A 21,473-nucleotide genomic window follows, 5' to 3' on the forward strand; every position below is an offset into this window, starting at 1 on the left:
ACTCTGAGGACATTGAGGCCTTTCAGGAGTTAAAAAACGATGGAGAGGGAATTTTCCATGGGCATGGAGTAGGAGGAAAAGGGGGAATGATTTAAAGTAAAAGAGAGTGGGTTAGATGGGATATTGGGATACTGGAATTCCTGGCTGGGAGGGTGGGGAAGGGCTGGGATGGAATTCCCAGAGGATCCTTGGCAGTGCCCAAGGCCAGGTTGGACACTGGGGCTTGGAGCATCGTGGGACAGTGGGAGGTGTCCCTGCCATGGCAGGGTCTTGATTAAATGATCTTCAAGTTCCCTTCCATGCCAAGCCATTCCATGATTCCATGGATGTCCCTTGTGGTCCCCTCACGCCCAGCCCCACAGGAGCTCTTGCATCTGCTGCTGGTTTGCAGCTCTGGACAATTAGCAAGAACCACATTTCCATGGGCGGTTGGAAATCCCTGGAAATTTCATGGAAATTCCTGCTGTGCCCACCCTGAGCTGCCCTGGCCCAGCCTGAGGCCGTTCCCTCTCCTCCTGTCCCTGTTCCCTGGAGCAGAGCCCGACCCCACTTCTAAAAAGGAGGAACTGGGAATTTTTACATGGACAGCCAGCACAGGACAAGGGACTTGTCAGAGCCAGAAGGTCCCCTTTGCCCCTCTCACGGATGGAATTCCAGGCCCCTTCCAACCCCAGCTATTCCATGATTTTCCTGGGCACTCCCAGAGGTTGGGCATGGGGTTCCCTTTCTCAGCCATTCCTGGAAAACCTGAATCCTGAATTCCTGCATCCACAGCAACAACCCCCCCGGAAAAAAAAAAAATATCCAGCCACAAAACATCCCACAGACCCTGACATCATTGACACCCCTGACATTATCCTGGGATGTTTTGATCTGGGAAAAAAGGGAAACCCCACAGGGAGAGCCAGCCTAAGGCACAGCCTAACATTAAGCTTGGCCTTAGAGCTGTGTATATCCCACCAGCAGCACAAATTGTTTGATCCATGTAAATGTTTGGACATCAGGAGGATTCCTCTTTATCCCAAGCAATCCTGGGGAGCAGAGCTGGGCTGAAAGGAGGTTTGATGTGATTTTTCGTAATTCTGAGATTCGAACTGCACCACTGAGGAAAACAGGTGTGGCTAACAGGTCTGTCACACGCTGTTACTTACCCCAAAACTCCATCCCTACAAGGTTTGGCCCTAAAAATCGGTTCCAATTTCCAGGACAGAATCCAGCTCATCAGGAAAGTGAGAAAAGTACAAAGCAGATGCTTCTGGAACCTCTGGGGGAGCTGGGGCCACTTAAAATGGGCCTTTGGTGGTGATTTGAAATCCCAGCACCTGCCCCAAAAAGGGAAAACCTCTCTGGGATGGACTGAAATCCAAGGGCTGGGAATGAAGCTGGGAGGAGCCTGTGCTGGCCTGAAGGAGAGGATTTGGTGTTTGGGCTCCTGATTTGTTCCTCTGCTGGTTTGAAGGGGGAAAATGTGCGAGAAAAGGAAAAATTCCATAAAACATTTCAGGTCGTGGAATTTTGGAATGGTTTGGGGTGGGAGGGATCTTAAAACTCACCCATTCCACCCTCTGGGACACCTCCCACTATCCCAGGTTGCTCCAAGCCCTTCCAGGACACCTCCAGGAATGGGGAATTCACAGTTTCCCTCTTCCAGTGTTCCCCACCTCATTCTGGGATGATTTGTTAATTATCTATAATGTTCCCACTCTAAACGCACTCCAAATCCGTCAGAATTATGAGACCAAGGGAAATTATTGAGTTTTCCCTTCGTTTTTATTGGAAGTTGGAAAAAGGGGGGACTACAGCACCACAGAACTCACCCACACCACGGAATTACTCAGGATTTTAATGGTGCTTAATGGCCTCCTTCAGTCAAATCTCAATTATTTGTGGACTTGCTCCCAACAGGGAGAGAGAAAATAATTTGCTTCTGATTGGTGCTGGGCAAAATGGAAAAGCTGTCCAAGAGCTCCTGGAAGAAATGGCTGCTGGAATGCGGGAAGCATTAAAACCCTGGAATTTTTGTTATTGGAGTAAGACTAATTCAGGTTGATTTGATTTATCTGTGATTAAGTTTGAAGTTGGTTTTATTTACCTGCAGTTTGTTCCCTCCCACAGCAATTTGTGGGGGTGATGTCCCTCCACACCTCTGCAGAATCCTCTGGATCTGAGAATTCCGGGGCCTCCTCATTGCTGAGGGGAGGAAAGCCCAGTCAGGGATAAGGCTGCCACTGCATCCCACAGGGAAGGGCTGAGGGTGAAATCCTTGGGATCCAAGGAGCTTTTGTCCCTTTCTTAGGTTGGAAATGCAAGATGTGGCTGGGGGTGTGTGCTCCATGTCCACCTGTCAGAGCTGGGGCAGTTCTCTGCTGTCCATGGGGCAGTTTTTCCTTTATCTCTCCACAGCCAATCCTCCCTGCAGGAGATCTCTGCTGTCCATGGCCACTGAGTGTCCCTGCAGGGCTGATCCAATCCCATCATCCCATGGGGAGATGCTGCGCCCAGGGGAGGAGCCAAGCATTCCTACCTGGATCCAATCTGAGCTTTGGGACAGCACAGCAGCCTTTGCCCAGTGCATTGCCAGAGGAGCAGCTTCTGCTGCCCTGCATGGCCAGAGGGAGCCCAGGCCCATCTGCAGCAGCCCTGGAGCTGCAGAGGAAAACTCCCCCCTTGTGCAGGATCCCTGCTCCAGCAGAGCCACAGCTGGCACTGCAGGAGGGCTGAGCCCCCATGGGATGGGGCTGTGCCACCCCCTGACACACAGGGGACAGGGACTGCTCTGACTCTGGCAGTGCTGCTTTGTATTACATTTATATTTTTATATTGTCTTCTAATTTTTAATTTTTTTCCCTAATAAAGAACTGTTATTCCTACTCCCATATCTTTGCCTGAGAGCCCCTTAATTTCAAAATCATAACAATTTGAAGGGGGGGAGTTTTACATTTTCCATTTCAGGGGAGGCTCCTGCCTTCCTTAGCAGACACCTGGCTTTCCAAACCAAGACAACGACCAACCCTGATATTCTGATGGATCAAACTATTCCAGCTGTGGTCACCCACTGGACAATCCTTGGAATGTGAGGGATGGCTAAAATGAAGCAGTTAAAACCAAATCCCAGTGCCTGCTAAAAATATTTTCATTTTTCCCTTTTATAAACTAAGAACAACCTGGTGCTTGCAGAAATGGGTCACATTTAATTAACCATTGACAAACGAGGCTGCTCAATCCATTGGGTGGGCCACAGTTTTGGATTTTCCATCCCGGAAATCATCAAGAAATCACATGAAAAATGCGTTCCTTCCCAAAGAGTGGCTGTTGGACGAACAAGGAGTGGACAAGGATAACTCCAGCATGGCTGACATTCCAAAAATAACGAGTGTCTTGTGCATTATCAGCAGGAAAATCAGGAAAAAAGGGGAATTCTTGTGAAGGTAAATGAGATTATCAACCCACACCACTCGTGCTGCTGAAGCTGCCCCTGTTGCAGTATGGAAATGAAGCTTGGGAATTCTTTGGAATAAGGCAATCAAAGGGAGTTTATTTCCCTGAATAAAAGGAAATCCCATTGGAGCCTCTCCATTCTTCCTCGTGCATGGGGGATGGCAAAAAATTCCAGGATTTTGTGAAAATCAACTTTTATCGTGAGATTGGAGAGCTCTGCCTGCGTCCAAGTCACCCAAGGAGTCCCTGGCTGCATCTCTGCAAGGCATGGATGGATCCCAAATCTCCTGGTTCCCTCCAAGGGATTCCCAGTGCAGACCCAGAATTTGGGAATCCTCACCTGCTGCTCTCCCAGCTCTTTTCCCCTTGGATCCCATCCCAGGTGTGGTGGCCCTCTGGACACACTTTGCCAGCCCTGGCTGAGTGAGAGGAGAAATCTCATGGGTTTGGGAGCAGGGACAAACCCAGGGATTTGTTTTGGGGTTAAAAGTGCTGGATAAGCCTTGTGAGAATTCCCAGTGAAGTGCAGCCAGGGGGGTTTGCAGGCTCTGAATTTCCCATTCTTTGGGAAATGTTTTCCTACAAGTTCTGGAGATGCTGGAGCCCAACCACAAACCCCAGTCCTGCTCCTGGGATCAGCTGAATTTCACAATTCCCAGTTAAATTATTCCAGCAGGGAGCAACTCCGTATTGAACATCACAGAAAGTGGTTTGGGATATGCAGGAAAATCAGCTCTGACTCAGTGAGTTCTTTTAATTCCTCCTTTCTCCTCCCTGTCCAGAGATATTCCTGGATTTGGGATCACAGCCGAACATCCTCGAGCAAATCTCAGCAGTAGCTGTAATATTTAAACTTTTAAGAACAAATACTTAAAAAAACCCAAACACCTCAAGTGGAAATAATTTGGGCTCTTACCCCACAGAGATTTGTGCACCTGCTTAATTTCAGCCTGGGAATTATTTTCCCCAACTCCAAGTGATTTCTTTTTTTTTTTTTTTTTGGTGAGGTTTCCTGCTCTGCAGTGCCAAAGGCTGAATTTCCAAGGAATGCTGTCAGTGGCGTGCTAACAACCTGCTAACGGCATCCCTCCCAAGGGCTGTTCCAGCCAGGTAACGATTCCAGCCTCCAGGATCCAAGAACATCTGGCTGTGCTGGGAGCATCTTGGAATTCACCATGGGAAGGCTGCAAACAGGGAGAGAAAAGCCCAGCCCTTGAACTTGTTCTTGATGTTCAACACCAAAAGGGAACGTGGCACTTTCCCCACCATTTCCACGCGAAGAATTCCAGGTTTTCCTCCCAAACCTGCCCTGGATGGAGCTTTACAGGTGAGGAAAAAACTCACAGAGGTAAAAAAGTTCTGGAGTGTGGCCACGTTTGTGCTGTGGGGTGGTTGGGTGGAGGAGGAAGAAAGGAAAATGGGGGGAAAATCCCTGGGAAGGGACCAGAGCTTTGGGTTGGGATGGGCACAGCCCAGGTGTGGCCCAGATGTTGCTTGGAGGGCACAGAGAAAGAGGGGAAAAGGGGAAAAAGGAGGGGCTGAAGGTAAACAAAAGCCCAAATGCAGGTGGAGGTTGAAGGTGGTGAGCTGGAGGTGGTGCTGGGAGTGCAGCCTCTGGAGATGGCCCCAAATTCTCCTTGGAACTGAAAACCAGAGAGAAAGGAGCATCAGGAGGACTCGGAGAAGCCACCTGAGAGTCCCTTCAGACGGGAGACCAAGCAGTGAAGGGGATGGGAGGCAGCCAGAGGCAGGGAGAGTGTCTGGAATGGCACAGGAGAGTCCCTTGAGGGGGACACGGGATTTGAGCACAACCACCCCGGTGTCACCCTCAGCACCCTGTGGGCACTGCTGGGTGCCAGCCTGAGCTCGGGGGGCACGGGGAAGGCACAGAGAAGGGCTGCACCCATCCCTTCTCCCATTCCCACATCATCACCAGGCTGGGAATAGGGAACAGCCCCAGCTGGGAGGGAATTCAGCTCCCTGCTGGAATTCCAGTGATGGATTGGATTGGATTGGATTGGATTGGATTGGATTGGATGCCCCAAGCCCTTTGGGGGTGGAAGCACAGCAGAGAGATCCAACCCAACGTGCTGGATCATCTCATGGAAGTGATGGAAAGGCTCAGCCCCTGTCAGGAGAGCTCTGGAAGAGTCCCAGCCTTGTTAGCAGTGTCCTGTGGGGTCGCACGAACCCTGACAGTGCAATTGTCCCTTCCAGAGCACGGTCACAGTCCTGGCCTGGAGCACGAATCCTTGTGGTGCAGGCAGAGGGAGCTGCATCGGTTCCCAAGGTGCCCACGGGTTTGGGGCAATCCTTGGAGAAATCAAGGAAAAAGGGCAGAGGACAGGGGCAGCCTTTTCCACAAAAATCCTTGGTTTGTTCTGAGCAATTGGAGAGAAGAGACTTCGGCCAGCAGAAATCCCATGGGATCCCAAAACGTGGGGACCTCAGGGAGGCTGGGAAGGGGCTGGGAACCAGTTGGGGGTCTCAGGTATTTGAGATTCCTAAAGGGGGAATAACCCGATAAAAACCCAGCGGCATCAGCTGGATCAGACACAGAGAGCAGCTGGTTTGTCACCTCCCTGTGCCCTCTGTCACCCCAGGGTGGCGACCTGGGACACAAGCTGCAGCAAGCACAGGGGTTTTACAGGGGTTTTACCCGCGGGGGCTGGGGAAGCAGCGGGGCTGAGCCCGGGGGTGCCCCAGAACCGGGCAGAGAAGGAGCGGGGTGGGACGGGGGACAGCGGGGGACAGCGCGGGACAGCGGGGGACAGCGGGGGACAGGGGGCTCGGAGCTGGGAAGCGCAGCCCGGGACGGACCCCTCGGGCCGGGAGCGCAGTGCGGGCTCAGGGCGCCCCTCACCGTCCGCACCGCACCGCGCATCCCGGGACAGAGCGGGACAGAGCGGGACCGCCCGGGCATCCCGGGACAGAGCGGGACCGCCCGCGCATCCCGGGACAGAGCGGGACCGCCCGCGCATCCCGGGACAGAGCGGGACCGCCCGCGCATCCCGGGACAGAGCGAGACCGGGACAGAGCGGGACCACTCCACGCATCCCTGCTCCATGCGAGCCGCCCCGCTCCGCGCATCCCGGCTCACAGCGCTCCGCGCACCCCGGGAGGGAGCGGGCCAGGCCCCCACGCACCGGCTCCGTGCGGGTCCCAGCGCTCCGCGCATCCCGGAGCGGCGCGGTCACCCCGCGCATCCCGCCCGGGCAGAGCCCGCGGCCATGCGCGCCCGGCGGCGGCGGCGGAACCGCGGGGCCACGGGGGGCGGCGGCGGCGGCGGCGGAGGAGGAGGAGGAGGAGGCGGAGGAAGGCGATCAGCAGCAGCAGCGGCAGCAGCCACGCAGCTTTGACGTCGCCGGGCTGCGGCTGCCGGCCCCGCACGTATAGCACAACGTGACGGCCCCGCCGCCGCCACTCGCGCCCGCTCCCCCGCGCCCGCACGGCAGCGCACCCGCACGCAGCGCGGCCGCGGGAGCCCCGCGCCGCCCCCGCCATGGGCCCGGCCGCCGCCCCGCAGCCGCGCTGAGAGGAGGGGGAGCCGCTCCCGCAGCGCCGCAGCCGCAGCCGCAGCCGGAGCCGGAGCCGGAGCCGGAGCCTCCCCGTGGCCCCGCGGCCGCCCCCGTCCGCGCCGCCCCAGCCGCGCCCCGCGCTCCGCGCTCCGCTCCCTCCGCGGGCAGCCCCGCGCACCATGCGGGGGCCGCGGCGCCGCGGTGGCCTCTGATGGCCGCGGGGCGCAGGCGGCTGCGGCGGCCCCGCGCGGCGCTCGGCGGCCCCGGGAGGCGGCGGCGGCGGCGGCCGGAGCTCTGAGGGCGCCGCGGCCCGGAGCGGGTGCGGGGGCTGCCGCTGCCGGGGGCTCGCTCTGAGCGGGGCTCGCCCCGCGCCGCCCGCTGCGCAGCGGGAGGAGGAGGAGGAGGAGGAGGCGGAGGCGGAGGAGGAAGGAGGAGGAGGAGGAGGAGGAGGAGGAGGAGGACCGGCGCGGTGCCCGCCGCCTGCCCCCGCCGCCCTGCCTGCGCGGGCGTGCGCGGCTCGGCCGCAGCGGAGCGCGGGGCTCCGGTGGGCGCTGCGCTGCCCCCCCCCGCCCCGCCGGGCTGGATATGTGGATGCTCACGTGAAGATGGATGTAGCGATCGGGCTGCTGGGGCTGCTGACGGTTCTGCTGGAGGGCAGCTCCGGCCAAGGGGTGTACGGTGAGTCCGGGGCGCCGCGTGACCTTGTCGCGACTGTCGCCGGGGCGGAAGGGCGGGGGGGGTGGGGGGGGGGGATGGGGGGGTGGGGGCGAGCGGCGTGGCCCCGCTGCGCGCCGCGGGAGCCGGCGGAGGCAGAGCGGAGGCAGCGCCGTTGCCATGAGACGCTGACATTTCACGGCGATAACCGGGCCGGGGGGCGGAGGGCGGGGGGCGATTCGGGGGGGTCCGCAGCCGGTCCCGGGCCGCGCTGGCCGCCGCTGGGCGCCGCCTCCGCGGGGCTCCTCCGCGCCCGCGGAGCGCCCGCGGCCGCCGCACTTGTTACCGGCGGCGCTGCCGCCCGCGGCCGCGGAGCCAGGGGCGGGGGCGAAGGCGCCGCAAACTTCCCGGGGCTCCGCCGGGGGCGCGCGGACCCCGCGGGCGGGCGGCTCCGCTGCCCCGGCCCCGCTGCCCCCCGCCCGTGACTTGCACATCACCGGCGGCATCGCCCGCTCCGCTCCCCCTCCGCGCTGGGGCCGCGCTCTTGTTGCTTCCCCCTCGCCCCCGCGCCCTCGAGGTGGCCCCGGTTCGGCGCTGCTCGGAGCCGAGCGGCGGGGGCGAACCGGGCGCTCCGCCGGGGCTGCGGCCGGGATGCTGCCCCGTGCCCCGGTGCCGCCGCGGCCGCGGTGGTGCCTCGGTGCCGGTGATGCTCCGGTTCTGTCGATGCCCTGGCCGCGGTGCGGCCGGTCCCGGTGATGCCCGGGCCGTGGTGATGCTTCGGTGCCAGCGATGCCCCGGTTCCGGTGATGTCCCAACCCCAGTGATGCCCCGGTTGTGGCAATGCCCCTGTTGTGCCGATGCTCCGTTCCCGGTGATGCCCCATTGCCGGTGCTGCCCCATTCCCAGCGTTGCCCCGTTCCCGGTCCTGCCCCATTCCCGGTCCTGCCCCAGTTCTGGTGCTGCCCCGTTCCCGGCGATGCCCTGTACCCGATGCTGCCCCATTCCCGATGCTCCCCATTCCCGGTGCTCCCCCATTCCCGTTGCTGCCCCGGTTCTGGCGATGCCCCATTCCCGATGCTCCCCCATTCCCAGTGCTCCCCCATTCCCGGTGCTCCCCCATTCCCGTTGCTGCCCCGGTTCTGGCGATGCCCCATTCCCGATACTCCCCGATTCCCGGCGCTCCCCATTCCCGGTGCTCCCCATTCCCGGTGCTCCCCGTTCCCGGAGCTCCCCGTTCCCGGTGCTGCCCCATTCCCGGTGCTCCCCGTTCCCGGAGCTCCCCGGTCCCGGTTCTGCCCCATTCCCGGTACTCCCCGTTCCCGGAGCTCCCCGTTCCCGGTGCTCCCCGCTCCCGGTGCTCCCGGTTCCCGGTGCTGCCCGGCCGGGCGGGGGGGTTATGTAAGCAGCTCGGCGCCGTGCGGTGCCGCCGGCAGCTCCGGCACCCGGGGCTGAGGAAGGAGATCCATGAATCTCCCAGCAAATGCTCGGTGTGACATTGCCTCCTCCGAGCCCGTCCGCTCCCACACTTCCACATTCGCTTCCCACCTGGAACGGCGCCTCACTTAGAGCCTCACTTAGAGCCTCGCTTAGAGACTCACCCCCTTTTTTTTTTTTTTTTTTTTGTTTTATTTATTTTTTTTTGTTTTCTCCTTAATTTGGGAAAATCTGGACGTGACCGCGGGTGTCAGAGGGGCTGGGCTGGCGGAGGAGGCTCGGCTGGTGCGGAGCTGGCAGCGGCTCCCTGCCTCCCCCGGCACACAGGCACATATTGTTGGATGCTCGGGAAGAGCAGCGAACAGGAGAGGGCTTGTTCAGGAAGAGCGAGGTGGGGGCTGGAGGGAGGAGATGCGGACTCAGCTCCGGGCTCTGGGGTTTGGAGTAAAGACTTTGCTGCTGCTGCCGCTGCTGCTGCTGCTGCTGCTTTTCCCTGCCTGATTTAGGCTGGGAGCGGGGGGAGCGCTGTGAACTCAGCCGTGCTTTGTGCTCCGGAGCGGTGCCCCGGGAATTTTGGGTGCCTTCATCGACTGCTGAAGGGGTCGGCTCGGGAATGTGGACAAAAAAAAATAAATTAAAAATTGCAAGCCCGGGGTGTGCCTGCAGCCCCCGGTGCAGCAGCAGGGCCATTTTGGGGAAGCAGGATGGGAAGGCTGGAGCCTGCAGATTATCCAAAGTGAGCCCCAGCCTGCGAGAGGGAGCCTGCTTGGATCTCGCTGCTTTGGAAAAAATCGGTTTGTGGGATTTTAACAAGTTTTTTTGCCTTTTTTTTTTTGTTTTTTTGAAGATTTCCAGAGCCTGGCAGCTCTGCTGGCGAGCGTGGTGCTGCTGCCGGGGAGGTGTCTTTGCCATGTTAACACTTGTTCCTGGTTCCTGTGCTCCTCCGGGAGCGGGCACAGCTCCAGAGCCTCTCCGTGAGGAAGGTGGCGAGGGGAAGGAAGGAGCAGCCTGGAATCCATCCCTGCTGCTCCCTGTTGATATCCCCAGCCCTGCAGGTGGCTCAGACCCATCCCTCAGGCTCCTCCCTGGCTCATCCCACCTGTCCTTGGCACGGCTCTCCCAGGCTGTTTCCCAGCCCTGGATGCTCCCGGAGGTGCGGGAAGGTGCCGGCGCAGAGCCTGGCACGGCACGGCCCGTGCCCGCCCGGGGAGCAGCTCCGGCCGCCTTGAAATGCAAAATAAATCCTCAGTTTGCGGGTTGTGAGCTCCCTTAAACTCCAGGTTAACCGTGCCGTGCTGGGCAGCACCTCTGCAACTTCCCTCTGCTCTGTCGGAATGCTACAGATGGGATGGAAAACTGGGACTCCAAAGGGAGACCAGCACGGAACTGGGAGAGCTGGGAGAACTGGGAGCACTGGGAGAACTGGGAGCAGGGCAGGCCCAGGCCATGTTCTGCTTCCTCAGGAGATGGGGAGAGCAGAGCTGCTGGAATCCTTGGGAATTCGTGCTGTTCCTCAGCTCTCCCTGGTTTCCTGGCCAAAGATCGAGAACAACTCGAGATCTGTGCACGTTTCCTCCCCTTTCAGCGGTGCATGACTTGCACTGTTAACAAAGCAGAAAATGTAGGGATTCAGGACATGGTGGTTCTCCTTTCACCCAGCTCCCAATTTCCAGAGGGAAAAAAATGTCTCGGTGCAGAGGCCAAGGTGGGCATGGGGAGTTTTTAACAGCTCAGAGGCTGCTCAGCAAAAAATGGGAATTTTGGGAGAGTGGAGAAGGGATTTTTGGGTTTGTTCCTGAGCTTCCTCAGCTGGGGGGGGGGCTCACCAGGGACTTGGGGTCCCATTTTGTGCCCTGTGGAGTGAGGAAGAGCCCAGAGAATTCCTGAATTCCTGGAGACAGGAGCCTGGAGAGCCTGAGCACTACCAGCACCTCTGGGCTGGGGGCTGGAAAAATCCTGGGAATGGGGGGGACGTGGCTGGAGTGAGGCCCTGCTGGGGTGACAATCCTGGCAGCGCTGGCTCCGGGGGCAAAGCCAGCTCCTGCTGGTCCAGGGGAGCTGATTCCAAGTGGGGACAGGAATCTGGGAGCAGCTGTGGGATCCCCGGGGTGGGATCGGGGTCACACAGGGGGTGCAGCCCCCTCTGAGATCCTGGCTCACTGAGCTGGGGTTTATCCAATCCTTTGATGAGGTTTTAGGAAATTTTTCCACGATTTCAGCCGGAATCGAGCAGGGCAGACCCTCAGGATGTTTCCTGGGAACACCAGGTGTGACACAGGAGGGGTGTGAGGGTGACAGGGACCCCTCTGTGCCACCCCAGCTCCTGCAGGGAACAGGGCTCAGCATCCCACCTGCAGCCATGGAAAACCTCAGGATGCCTTGGAATTCCTTCTGGAATCACTCATGGAAAGAGGAATGTCGGAGTCTTCCTGAGGCTCTGCACCAAATCTGGGTGTGCAAAATTTTGGGAGAAGCACCCACAGCCTTGGGAACAATGAGGCTTCCAGGTGTTTTCCCATTGGGAAAAATGAGATTTCCAGGAGTTTTCCCACTGGGAACAACGAGACTTCCAGGTGTTTTCCTACTGCTGGTTCAAAATGCCTGGAATTGAAGGCATTTAAGGTGTTAAATTCCAGGGAAATTGTCCTGGTTGATCCAAGCACCAAATGTCATCCAACAGCCTCAACCCTCATTTCAGCTGCAGGTTTTCCAAAGAAAATTGGAATTGGGCATCCCAAAGACTGGAGCTGCCCCTTTTTTTCCTGGATCCAGCTGGAGGGGGGCTGCTGGAGCTCCTTGGAGGAGGTTGGAGCAGGGGCCAGATGATGTCGGGAAAGATCTGGGAAAGGTCTGGGAAAGATCAGGGAAAAATCTGGGAAAGATCAGGGAATGATTTGGGAAAAAAATCTGGGAAAGACCTGGGAATGATCTGGGAAAGATCAGTGAAAGATCTGGGAATGATCAGGGAATGATCAGGGAAAGATCTGGGAAAAAAATCTGGGAAAAAATCTGGGAAAAATCAGGGAATGATCAGGGAAAGATCTTCCACTCCTGCCTCTTTGTGATGCTGGGATAACTCCCCGGAGCTCCGATCCTGGAGGGATTTAAGGAGCGCTGCCTTTGGAGCTGGGAGTGGCCTCTGACCTGGCCTTTCCCAACATTTTTACGGATCCAGAGAGTGGATTGGAGGGATCGGGGGAGGGATGGGAAAACAAAATCACTGAGAGGGAGAGCGTTTGGCTCATTAGAAGTGCCGGCTCCTTGTTGGGAAACCTCTGGATCAGGCAGGGAAACTTCTGGATCAGAGGGGAGGAAACCTCTGGATCAGAAGGGAGGGAATCCTCTGGATCAGCAGGCAGGGAAAAACCTCTGGATCGGTGGGCAGGGAAACCTCTGGATCGGCGGTCACAGCTGGAGGACATTCCATGGATTGTACTTCCAGGGGGGATATTCCCTGGGGGACATTTCCATGGTGCTGCCGGCCTCGCTGGGTGAATGCCGGCCTTGTCCAGGGCGCCTTAACCCCGCACAATTCCCGACTTTGTGCCAGGGAAGCGTCCCTGGGAACAGGGCAGGGATTATGCGCTGCCGCAGGGGCAGCTGCGCTCCTGCCGCTCCTCCCGCCTGCTCCGGGATCCCGGCGGATCCTTGGGAATTTTAACTCTTCCCTAAACCCTGGACTGGGATCTCCTCCTTCTCCTTCTTTCTCCTTCTCCTTCTCCTTCTCCTTCTCCTTCTCCTTCTCCTTCTCCTTCTCCTCCTCCTCACGGGGATTTCTGGGATGAGCTTCGGCTCCCAGAGAGGGGAAGAATCCCTGGATAGCCAAGGGATTGGGATCTACTCCCATGGATGGGGTTGTGGTCAGGGTAAGGAGCTGGGAATTCTGGGATTCCAGGAGGGGAAACTCTGTGGGTTCAGGTGTTGGTTGTGGCCCAGGTGGTGATTTGGGGTTCAGGGTGCAAATGTTGGGGTTTCAATCTCATTTAAACTCGGTGGGATTTAAGCGGAGCCTAAACTTCCCTGAGGTTTGGTGATCCTGGGATGTGTGGAGAGCTCCAAGGATCCTCCTGGAATGCCGGGAGCTGCATCCCAGCTCTGCCTCCCATGAGCTGCGGGGTCAAAACGTCGCCTTTGATTCCATGGGAGGGGAATTTGGAGGGAATCTGGCAAGGAAAATCTTAAACCACCGAAAAATTTTAATTTCCGGGGCTCAGAAGAGCAAAATCCAGTTAAATTCTGAGCAGCGTGAGGGAGAGGAAGGAAATGGAAATGATTAAAGTTCAGTTCTGTCTTCCACATTCCTCAAAAATTATTTGGGATTTTGGCCAGTGAAGGGACGATTGATCCCTGTCAGTCCATATATGGATTACATGGGATTATATTGTCCATATCTGGGTTATATCTAGGAATATTTTTGTAGGGAATGGGGTCTCCTGCATTAAATCCCCTCCTTCCAGTGGGAAAATCCCTCTGGGATTTGGGAAGCACTCTCCCTAACCTGGGTGGGCTCAGGGACAAAATTGTTGATTTCCCATGTTTTTAAGAGCTGTGAAGGAATTTTTTTTTAATGCAAAGGGATTTTGGGAACCTGGTCACATGTTGCGTGCTTGTCTTCCACATTCCTCAAAATTATTTGGGATTTTGGCCAGTGAAGGGATGATTGATCCCTGTCAGTCCATATATGGATTACATGGGATTATATTGTCCATATCCTGTTATATCTAGGAATATTTTTGTAGGGAATGGGGTCTCCTGCATTAAATCCCCTCCTTCCAGTGGGAAAATCCCTTTGGGATTTGGGAAGCACTCTCCCTAACCTGGGTGGGCTCAGGGACAAAATTGTTGATTTCCCATGGTTTTATACCTGTGAAGGAATTTTTTTTTGGAGAAAGGGCATTTTGAGATCCATCCCATGCTGGGTATTTGGGATGCTGCTGCTCCATCCCCCTTCCCTTGATTCCTGACCAATCCCACCCCATCAGCTCCCGGATCTTTTTACAGCCCCTCTTTCCAGTTCTGAGCCCTGTCTGGATCCAGATGAATTATTTCCTGCCTTTTCCAGAAATAATCTCATCTCCCAAAATAGCTGGGAATGGAGAGCACTGGCTTGGCTCTTCCCAGACAGATTTTGGATTTTTGGGCTCTTTTGGGAGGAGGAATTTTCCCCAAGGTGTGGGATCACGCTGCCCATGAGATTCCTCCTTCCATGGAATATTGAAGGACCACTTGAAATCTTCCTCACAGGAATTATTGTTGAATCTCAGGGAAAGGTTCTTCCCCCAGAGGGTGCTGGGCTCTGAATACAGGGAATGTCACATTCCCGAGGCTCCCAGAATTCCAGGAATATTTGGAAAATATTCCAGGAAATATTTGGAAAATATTTCTAGAAAATGTTCCCAAGGATGGGCAGGGTGGGATTGTTGGGGTGGCTGGGCATGCTCTGGATGATCCTGGGATAATCAGGCACTTCCAGAGGGATCCTGCAGAGATCTCCCCACCCCCGGGAGGATGTGAGGTTTTCCTTGGAATTTCTGGCATCAGGGAGATCCTTGTGAAGGGTTTTCCCAAGGATTTTCAGCTGGGAGCCTTTGGGAAGTGATGGGAGCTGGAATGTGCCTGCGGGGAATTGGGGTGGTTTGTGTTCCAATCCAACCTTCGGGGAGGGTGATCCAATCTGAGGAACGGATGAAATTCCCACATCATGGAATGTTTCTAACAACACCATTTTATCCAGCCTCTCCTGCCTTTCTACCCCTTTATCCCATAAATATCAATCCCTTTTCCAAGAAAATTATTTGCACTTTTTATCGCAATCCTTGATAAAAATGGAGCTGGGTACCTGAAAAATTCCTGGATTTCCATAGGATTAAAAAAAAAAAAAAAAAAAAAGGGATTTTGGCATCCCAGCTGTGCCATCCGTGGCTTTTTGTGCTGGGAATGGGAAAATGGGAGTGAGGAGCAGGAGGAAGGAGGGAAAAGGGAAAAAGGATGGGAAGGGGGTTGTTCCTTCCCATATTCCCACTGCAGCCCATCCCCTTCCATCGTGGTCCCATCCCAGATATTCCATCAGCAGCTCCCAGCTTCCCCCTGAGCTGAAATCTGGGAGAGTTTGCACCTCTGGAATGTGAGTTAGGAATTAAGGGAATATCCCAGGGGAAGGGAGGTTCAGGAATTGGGATCACCCCGGGATTGGAGGCTGTTGTCCCTGGAAATGGAAGCTCTGCTCCCTGGATATTGGATTCCCTTCCCATTTTCCTGATTTTTGGTATTATTTTGATGGAACATTGAGCAATCCAGAAATTAGGGAAGTGTTCCAGTGCAAGGCTCAAATCCACACGGGAATGCTGCCACAGGATTTTTTGGGAAAAGTTTTAAGCTGGAATTTGTTCTCAGGCACAAAGTAATTCCCTTTTTTCCTGAGCTGTCCCTGCTGTAGGATGAGAGGCAGAAAAATGGGAATTATCCCAATTTGCTGCAGCTGGAGCACCTCATTAACAAACCAGAGGTGCTGCCATTCCCTTTTTTTTTAAAACTCCTCCCACCTGGAGCTGATCCTGACCATCACTTAGAGCTGGAGCTTGGTTTAATTCCCAAAAAAACCCCACCTTGGAATGAGCCGGCTGCTCCTGTTATCCTGCTTTTCCCAATGTAAGTTTTTATTAAAATAATTTATTTGCTTGGGAGGAGAGGGAAAGGTGGGTGGGAAATCCAGGCTTTTTCCTGGATGTGAAATTCCAAATAAATTCGGGAGGGGATTTCTTTGTTGTGCTCCTGGTTTTTCTGTGGGATTTGAGTGAAGGTCCTGGAGCAGCTTTTGTGGGGCTGGAGGGAGTTTCCAATCCCAGTGCTGCCCCTGGGTTATCCCACGTGGATTGATAGAATGAAAGGGAGAAAAAAGAAGTTTTAAGGAATTTGGGGTCTCTGGGATGAGGCTGATTTAGGGTTTTTGAGGTTGAACCTGAGGGGAGAGATGTGGCCTTTGGGATAAATTGTGATTTCCAAGACTTATCCCAGGTGGTCAGAGAGCTTTGGAAAATCCAGTGTTTTCCTAGAAAATCAATTCCAAGTAAATGATAACAGGGATAGGGAGGGGAATTTTCTTGTTGTCCTCCATTTTTTGGTTTTTTGTTTTTTTTGAGGTAAAGGTCCTGGAGCAGCTTTTGTGGGGCTGGAGAGGGTTTCTGATCCCAGGGCTGCCACTGGGTTGTCCTACGTGGATTGATGGAATGATAGGGAGAAAAAAGAAGTTTTAAGGAATTTGGGGTCTCTGGGATGAGGCTGATTTAGGATTCCTGAGGTTGAACCTTTGGGGAGAGATGTGGCCTTTGATTTCCAAGAGTTATCCCAGGTGAGCTTTGGAAAACCCAGTTTTCCTAGAGAAAGAAATTCAATTCCAAGTAAATGATAACAGGGAAAATTATTTGCACAACGAGGGTGAATTCCCTCGTTGTGCTCCATTTTTTGGGTTTTGTTTTTGGGGATAAAGGTCCTGGAGCAGCTTTTGTGGGGCTGGAGGAGGTTTGTGCTCCCAGGGCTGCCTCTGGGTTATCCCACGTGGATTGGTGGAACTCCAGGGAGAAAAAAGTTCTAAGGAATTTGGGGTCTCTGGGATGAGGCTGATTTAGGATTCCTGACGTTGACCCTAATGGGGAAAGCTGGGGGGTTTGGGATAAGTTGTGATTTCCAAGAGTTATCCCAGGTGAGCTTTGGAAAACCCAGTGTTTTCCTAGAGAAAGAAATTCAATTCCATGTAAACTCAAACAGGGATAGGGAGGGGAATTCCCTCGTTGTGCTCCATTTTTTGGGGTTTTTTTTGGGATAAAAGTCCTGCAGCAGCAGCTTTTTTAAGGGATTTGGGGTCTCTGGGATATGGCTAATTTAGGATTCCTGAGGTTGAACCTAATGGGCGACACTGTGGGCTTTGGGGTGAATTATGATTTCCAAGAGTTATCCTGGGTGAGTTTTTAAAAATCCGGTGTTTTCCAGGGTATCCCATGTGGATCAAGTGAATTCCAGGAAATGTGGGAGAAAAAAGGAGATTTTAAGGAATTTGTGGTCTCTGGGATGAGGCTAATTTAGGATTCCTGAGATTGAACCTAAGGGGCAAAGCTGTGGGGTTTGGGATCAATTTCCAAGATTTCTCCCAGGTGATCAAAAAAATCACCTGGAAAAATGGGAATGTGCTGGGAATTCTTCTGCTTTGGGCATTTGGTGTTTTTGTTTTCCTGCACGAGTTCTGTGCTATAAAACAGAAGAGAACTTTCAAATCTGAGGAGTTTTGCTCCAAAGCTGTCACAACACCGAGATGTTTTCCAGTTATTCAAAAATCAGGAATTCATGGGATACGTCAGCCTTTGGAATCCGTCCCTTTTCCTGCTGGAACAAAAGTTGGGTGGGAGGAGAAGGAAGGATGGAGCCACATCTTGGGTGGGTGAGGAAGGAGCTGCTCCCCAGTCCAATGGGAGAAATCCTGGATTTTTCCAGGAATTCCTCTTTGTTTTTTTTTAAACCAGGCTGTGCAGGTGCCATGTGCAGGAAGGGAGCTGGAGGTCTTTGGAATGGTTTATGTGGGATCAGCAAGGCTGGGTTTGCTCTTTGGCCTGGTTCCTGATCCCAGCTGGGCTCTATTAAAATTAAATTTGTTGTATTTTGACACCAATTAATTGATTATCAGTTAATTAATGTCACCTGGCTGTGGGTGGTGATGAAGCTGGAATTTTTGGGATTTTCCTGAGCAGGGCCAGGAGTTGGATTTGATCCTTGTGGGATCTTTGGCCAGAGGATCCTGATCCCAGGTGGGCTCTCTCAAACCTAAATTTGTTGGTTTGGGACACCAATTAATTGTTTATTAGTAAATTAATGTTGCCAGGTGCTGTGGGTGCTGATGGATCTGGAATTTTTGGGATTCTCCTGAGCAGGGCAGGGGTTGGATTTGATCCTTGTGGGATTTTTGACCAGAGGTTCCTGGGCTCCATCAGCCCTTGTATTGGGACACCAATTAATTAATTATCAGGTAATTAATGTCACCTGGCTGATGGAGCTGGATTTGTTGGGATTTTCCAGTGCAGGGCCGGGAGCTAGATTTGATCCTTGTGGGATCTTTGGCCAGAGGATCCTGATCCCAGGTGGGGTCTAACCAAAATAAATTTGTGGTATTGGGGCACCAATTAATTATCAGTTAATTAATGTCACCTGGCTGTGGGTGCTGATGGAACTGGAATTCCTGGGATTTTCCTGTGCAGGGCCAGAGGCTGGATTTGATCCTTGTGGGATCTGTTCATGATCCCCCCTGGGCTCTATCAAACCTAAATTTGTTGTATTTTGACACCAATTAATTGATTATCAGCTAATTAATGTAATCTGGCTGATGGTGCTGATGGAGTGGGAATTTTGGGATTCTCCTGAGCGGAGCTAGGGGTTGGATTTGATCCTTGTGGGATTTTTGACCAGAGGTTCCTGGGTTACATCAGCCCTTGTATTGGGACACCAATTAATTAATTATTATCAGCTAATTAATGTCACCTGGCTGATGGAGTTAGGATTCTTGGGATTTTCCTGAGCAGGGCCAGGAGTTGGATTTGATCCTTGTGGGATCTTTGGCCAGAGGATCCTGATCCCAGCTGGGCTCTATCCAAAATAAATTTGTTACATTGGGACACCAATTAATCGATCATTAGTTAATTAATTGCGCTTGACTGCGGGTGCTGCTGGAGCTGGAATTTTTGGGGTTGCCAGGAGCCAGGTTTGATCCTTGTGGGTTCTTTGCACCTTGGGGTATTCCATGGTTCCATGAATGGTTTGCACCTGCAGAAAATGGGGCTGAAATGGTGAGTGAAGAAGCTTTTCCCAGATTTATGGGGCGGGATCGACCCTGGGTTGGTATCCATGGATTCCTGGGAACATCCAGGCGGTGCCAGCTCTTTCCCAAGGGCAGAATTCCACACAGCAGCAGATCCCAGCAATCTGTGCTCGGCAAAGCCTTTAAAAAATAAAATACGAAGGGAAAAATCCCCCCCTGGAATGGTTTGGGTGGGAAAGGGCCGTAAATCCCATCCCATTCCCACAACCTGGGAAGCTTCTCCCTATCCCAGGCTGCTCCAAGCTCCACGAGCACTAATTGGATCTCGTTAGTTTAATTAAACCCTTTTTTGCCTCGTAGCAAAGCTTAGCTTTACCTCAGGCACCAAAACCCCCGGAATTCTCCTGCTGGGATCCCAAGCCTAGGAAAAAGAACATTTTTTGCCCACAGCTATTCCGTGCTCCAAAAAAAAAAATAGGAATATCCCTCAAAATTCTGGGTTTTCTAGAAGTGCAGTGTCAATAGCCTGGAAGCAAACTCCCACCTGGGGAAATCCAATGGGATTGCTCCTCTGGGTTTTCCCTCCTCCCCCAAGAGCCCTTCCCTGGATGTGCTGAGGGAAGGCAGCTCCTGAATGTTTTTTTAGAGTTTGTGGGAAATTGTAGGAATGATGCAGTACCAACCCAGGGTCAATCCCACCCCATAAATCTGGGAAAAAAAACTTCTTAATTCATCATTTCAGCCCCATTTTCTGCTGGCACAAACCATTCATGGAATATCCCGAGGTGCAAAGAACCCACGAGGATCAAATCCGACTCCTGGCAGTCCCAAAATTGTGGGAATGTGGGCAGGCCTTAAAGTGAGGGGGTTTAAGGAATAAATGGGATCCTTCCTTTTTTGTGTTTGTGGGGAAAGCTGTGGGATTCTTCACTCCTGGGTGGGATTTTCCAGCTGATTTTTTTGGGGGGGGAGAAATTAAAGGTTCTGTGCTCTGCATGAGCTCCCTGGGGATTTGTGGATGGGAAAACTGGGACAGGATGGGATAAACTGGTGAACCCTGGATGACCAATGACCCTTTCCTTATCCAGACTCTGCAGTTGGAGATTTGGTCAGGAAAAATCAGGGATGTGGGAGAACCTGTGTCTGGATAAGGCCTGGAGTGCCAGGACACAGGGAATGGCTTCCCAGTGCCAGAGGGCAGGGCTGGGTGGGAGATTGGGAATTGGGAATTCCTGGCTGGGCTGGAATTGCCAGAGCAGCTGTGGCTGCCCCTGGATCCCTGGCAGTGCCCAAGGCCAGGCTGGATGGGATTGGAGCTGGGACAGTGGGAGGTGTTCCTGGATTGGAATGGGATGAGCCATTCTGGGCTTATTGGATGTCCTCAAAGTCCTGATCCAAAGGAATCCCAATGGAATTTGGGTGTTTTCCCAGCCTGGAAAATCCTCACTGGACTCACACTAAGCTTGAGGGTGATTTGGTGATCCCTGAGCTGTGCTGATGGGTTGGGAATGGTTGGGAATTTCCTCTGCTCCAGGACCTCACGTTGATCTTTTATTATTATGGAAAATATTATGAGAATCCTTTGAGAAAAGTGGGATTGAGGTGGTGTTTTGGATTGGCAGAATGGGGGAAATTTGAGAGGACTTTGGGATTCATTTCAGCTGGAATGGGAAGGGGAGCTGGGAGATGGAGATTGTGGAGCTGGGAATGGAAATGATTCCATGGAGAGGGACTTGGGGACAAGGGATGGAGGGACAGGAGCCAGGGAATGGCTCCCAGTGCCAGAGGGCAGGGATGGGTGGGAGATTGGGAATTGAGAATTCCTGGCTGGGCTGGAATTGCCAGAGCAGCTGTGGCTGCCCTGGATCCCTGGCAGTGCCCAAGGCCAGGCTGGGCACTGGGAGTGCTGGGGCTGGAATGGATGTTGTGGATTTTCCTGCAGGAAGTTTGGTTGCTGCTCCCAAACTTTGTAAAACACCCCCAACATTCCCAAAGAATCCAATCCCTGGAAGTGCTCAGATCGTGGTGTTTCCATTTGGAGTTCATTTGGGATCAGCTCCTGGGAGTTTGTATCCAGCTGGGATTTGGGCTCTGCTCCCAGGGAACGGCCTCAGGCTGGGCCAGGGCAGCTCAGGGTGGGCACAGCAGGAATTTCCCCATGGAAAGGGGGCTCAGGCCTTGGCACTGCCCAGGGAGGTTTGGGATCCTCGTTCCTGGAGGGATTTTTAAAATAATCCCTGTGGATGTGGCTTTGGCAGTGTGGGAATGGTTGGACTTGGTCTCGGAGGGCTTTTCCGACCTCAGTGATTCCAAGTGGGAACAAAATCCTGGGTGGAATCACAATCCCCTCAGGGATTTCTCTCCACGAGGATTTGGAGTTTCCAGCCCCTCCCTGAAAATGGGAATTGCATTTTTCCTCTTCACAAAATTCCTTCTTTAATCAACTCCTCTTTGTGAGGTTATTCCACATCCCAATGTTCCTAAAATCCCTGACAAACTGCACAGCCCTGGGGTTTTCGTGGATCAGCTGGAATCAAGGGATTTTTATGCATGGACCTGGATTTTCTGGGTGCTCCAGGGGTGGCTGATCTTGGGTGTTCTGTTTTCCTTTTTTCTCCCCCTTGGATCCA

At 54.0% G+C, this 21,473-nt stretch overlaps 1 protein-coding gene across 1 annotated transcript in view; it reads left to right on the top strand.

Annotated features, from left to right (window-relative positions):
- The first annotated feature begins 7,511 nt into the window (after positions 1 to 7,511).
- The window catches only part of MDGA2 (MAM domain containing glycosylphosphatidylinositol anchor 2), a 213,676-nt gene continuing 199,714 nt past the window's right edge, over positions 7,512 to 21,473 (top strand). The window contains exon 1 of the mRNA XM_066552387.1: positions 7,512 to 7,634. Coding sequence (XP_066408484.1) covers positions 7,562 to 7,634 — 73 coding nt within the window. The 5' untranslated portion in view covers positions 7,512 to 7,561. The remainder of the gene's footprint in view (positions 7,635 to 21,473) is intronic.

Source organism: Molothrus aeneus, chromosome 6, assembly GCF_037042795.1.
Source record: "Molothrus aeneus isolate 106 chromosome 6, BPBGC_Maene_1.0, whole genome shotgun sequence".
Lineage (NCBI taxonomy): Eukaryota > Metazoa > Chordata > Aves > Passeriformes > Icteridae > Molothrus > Molothrus aeneus.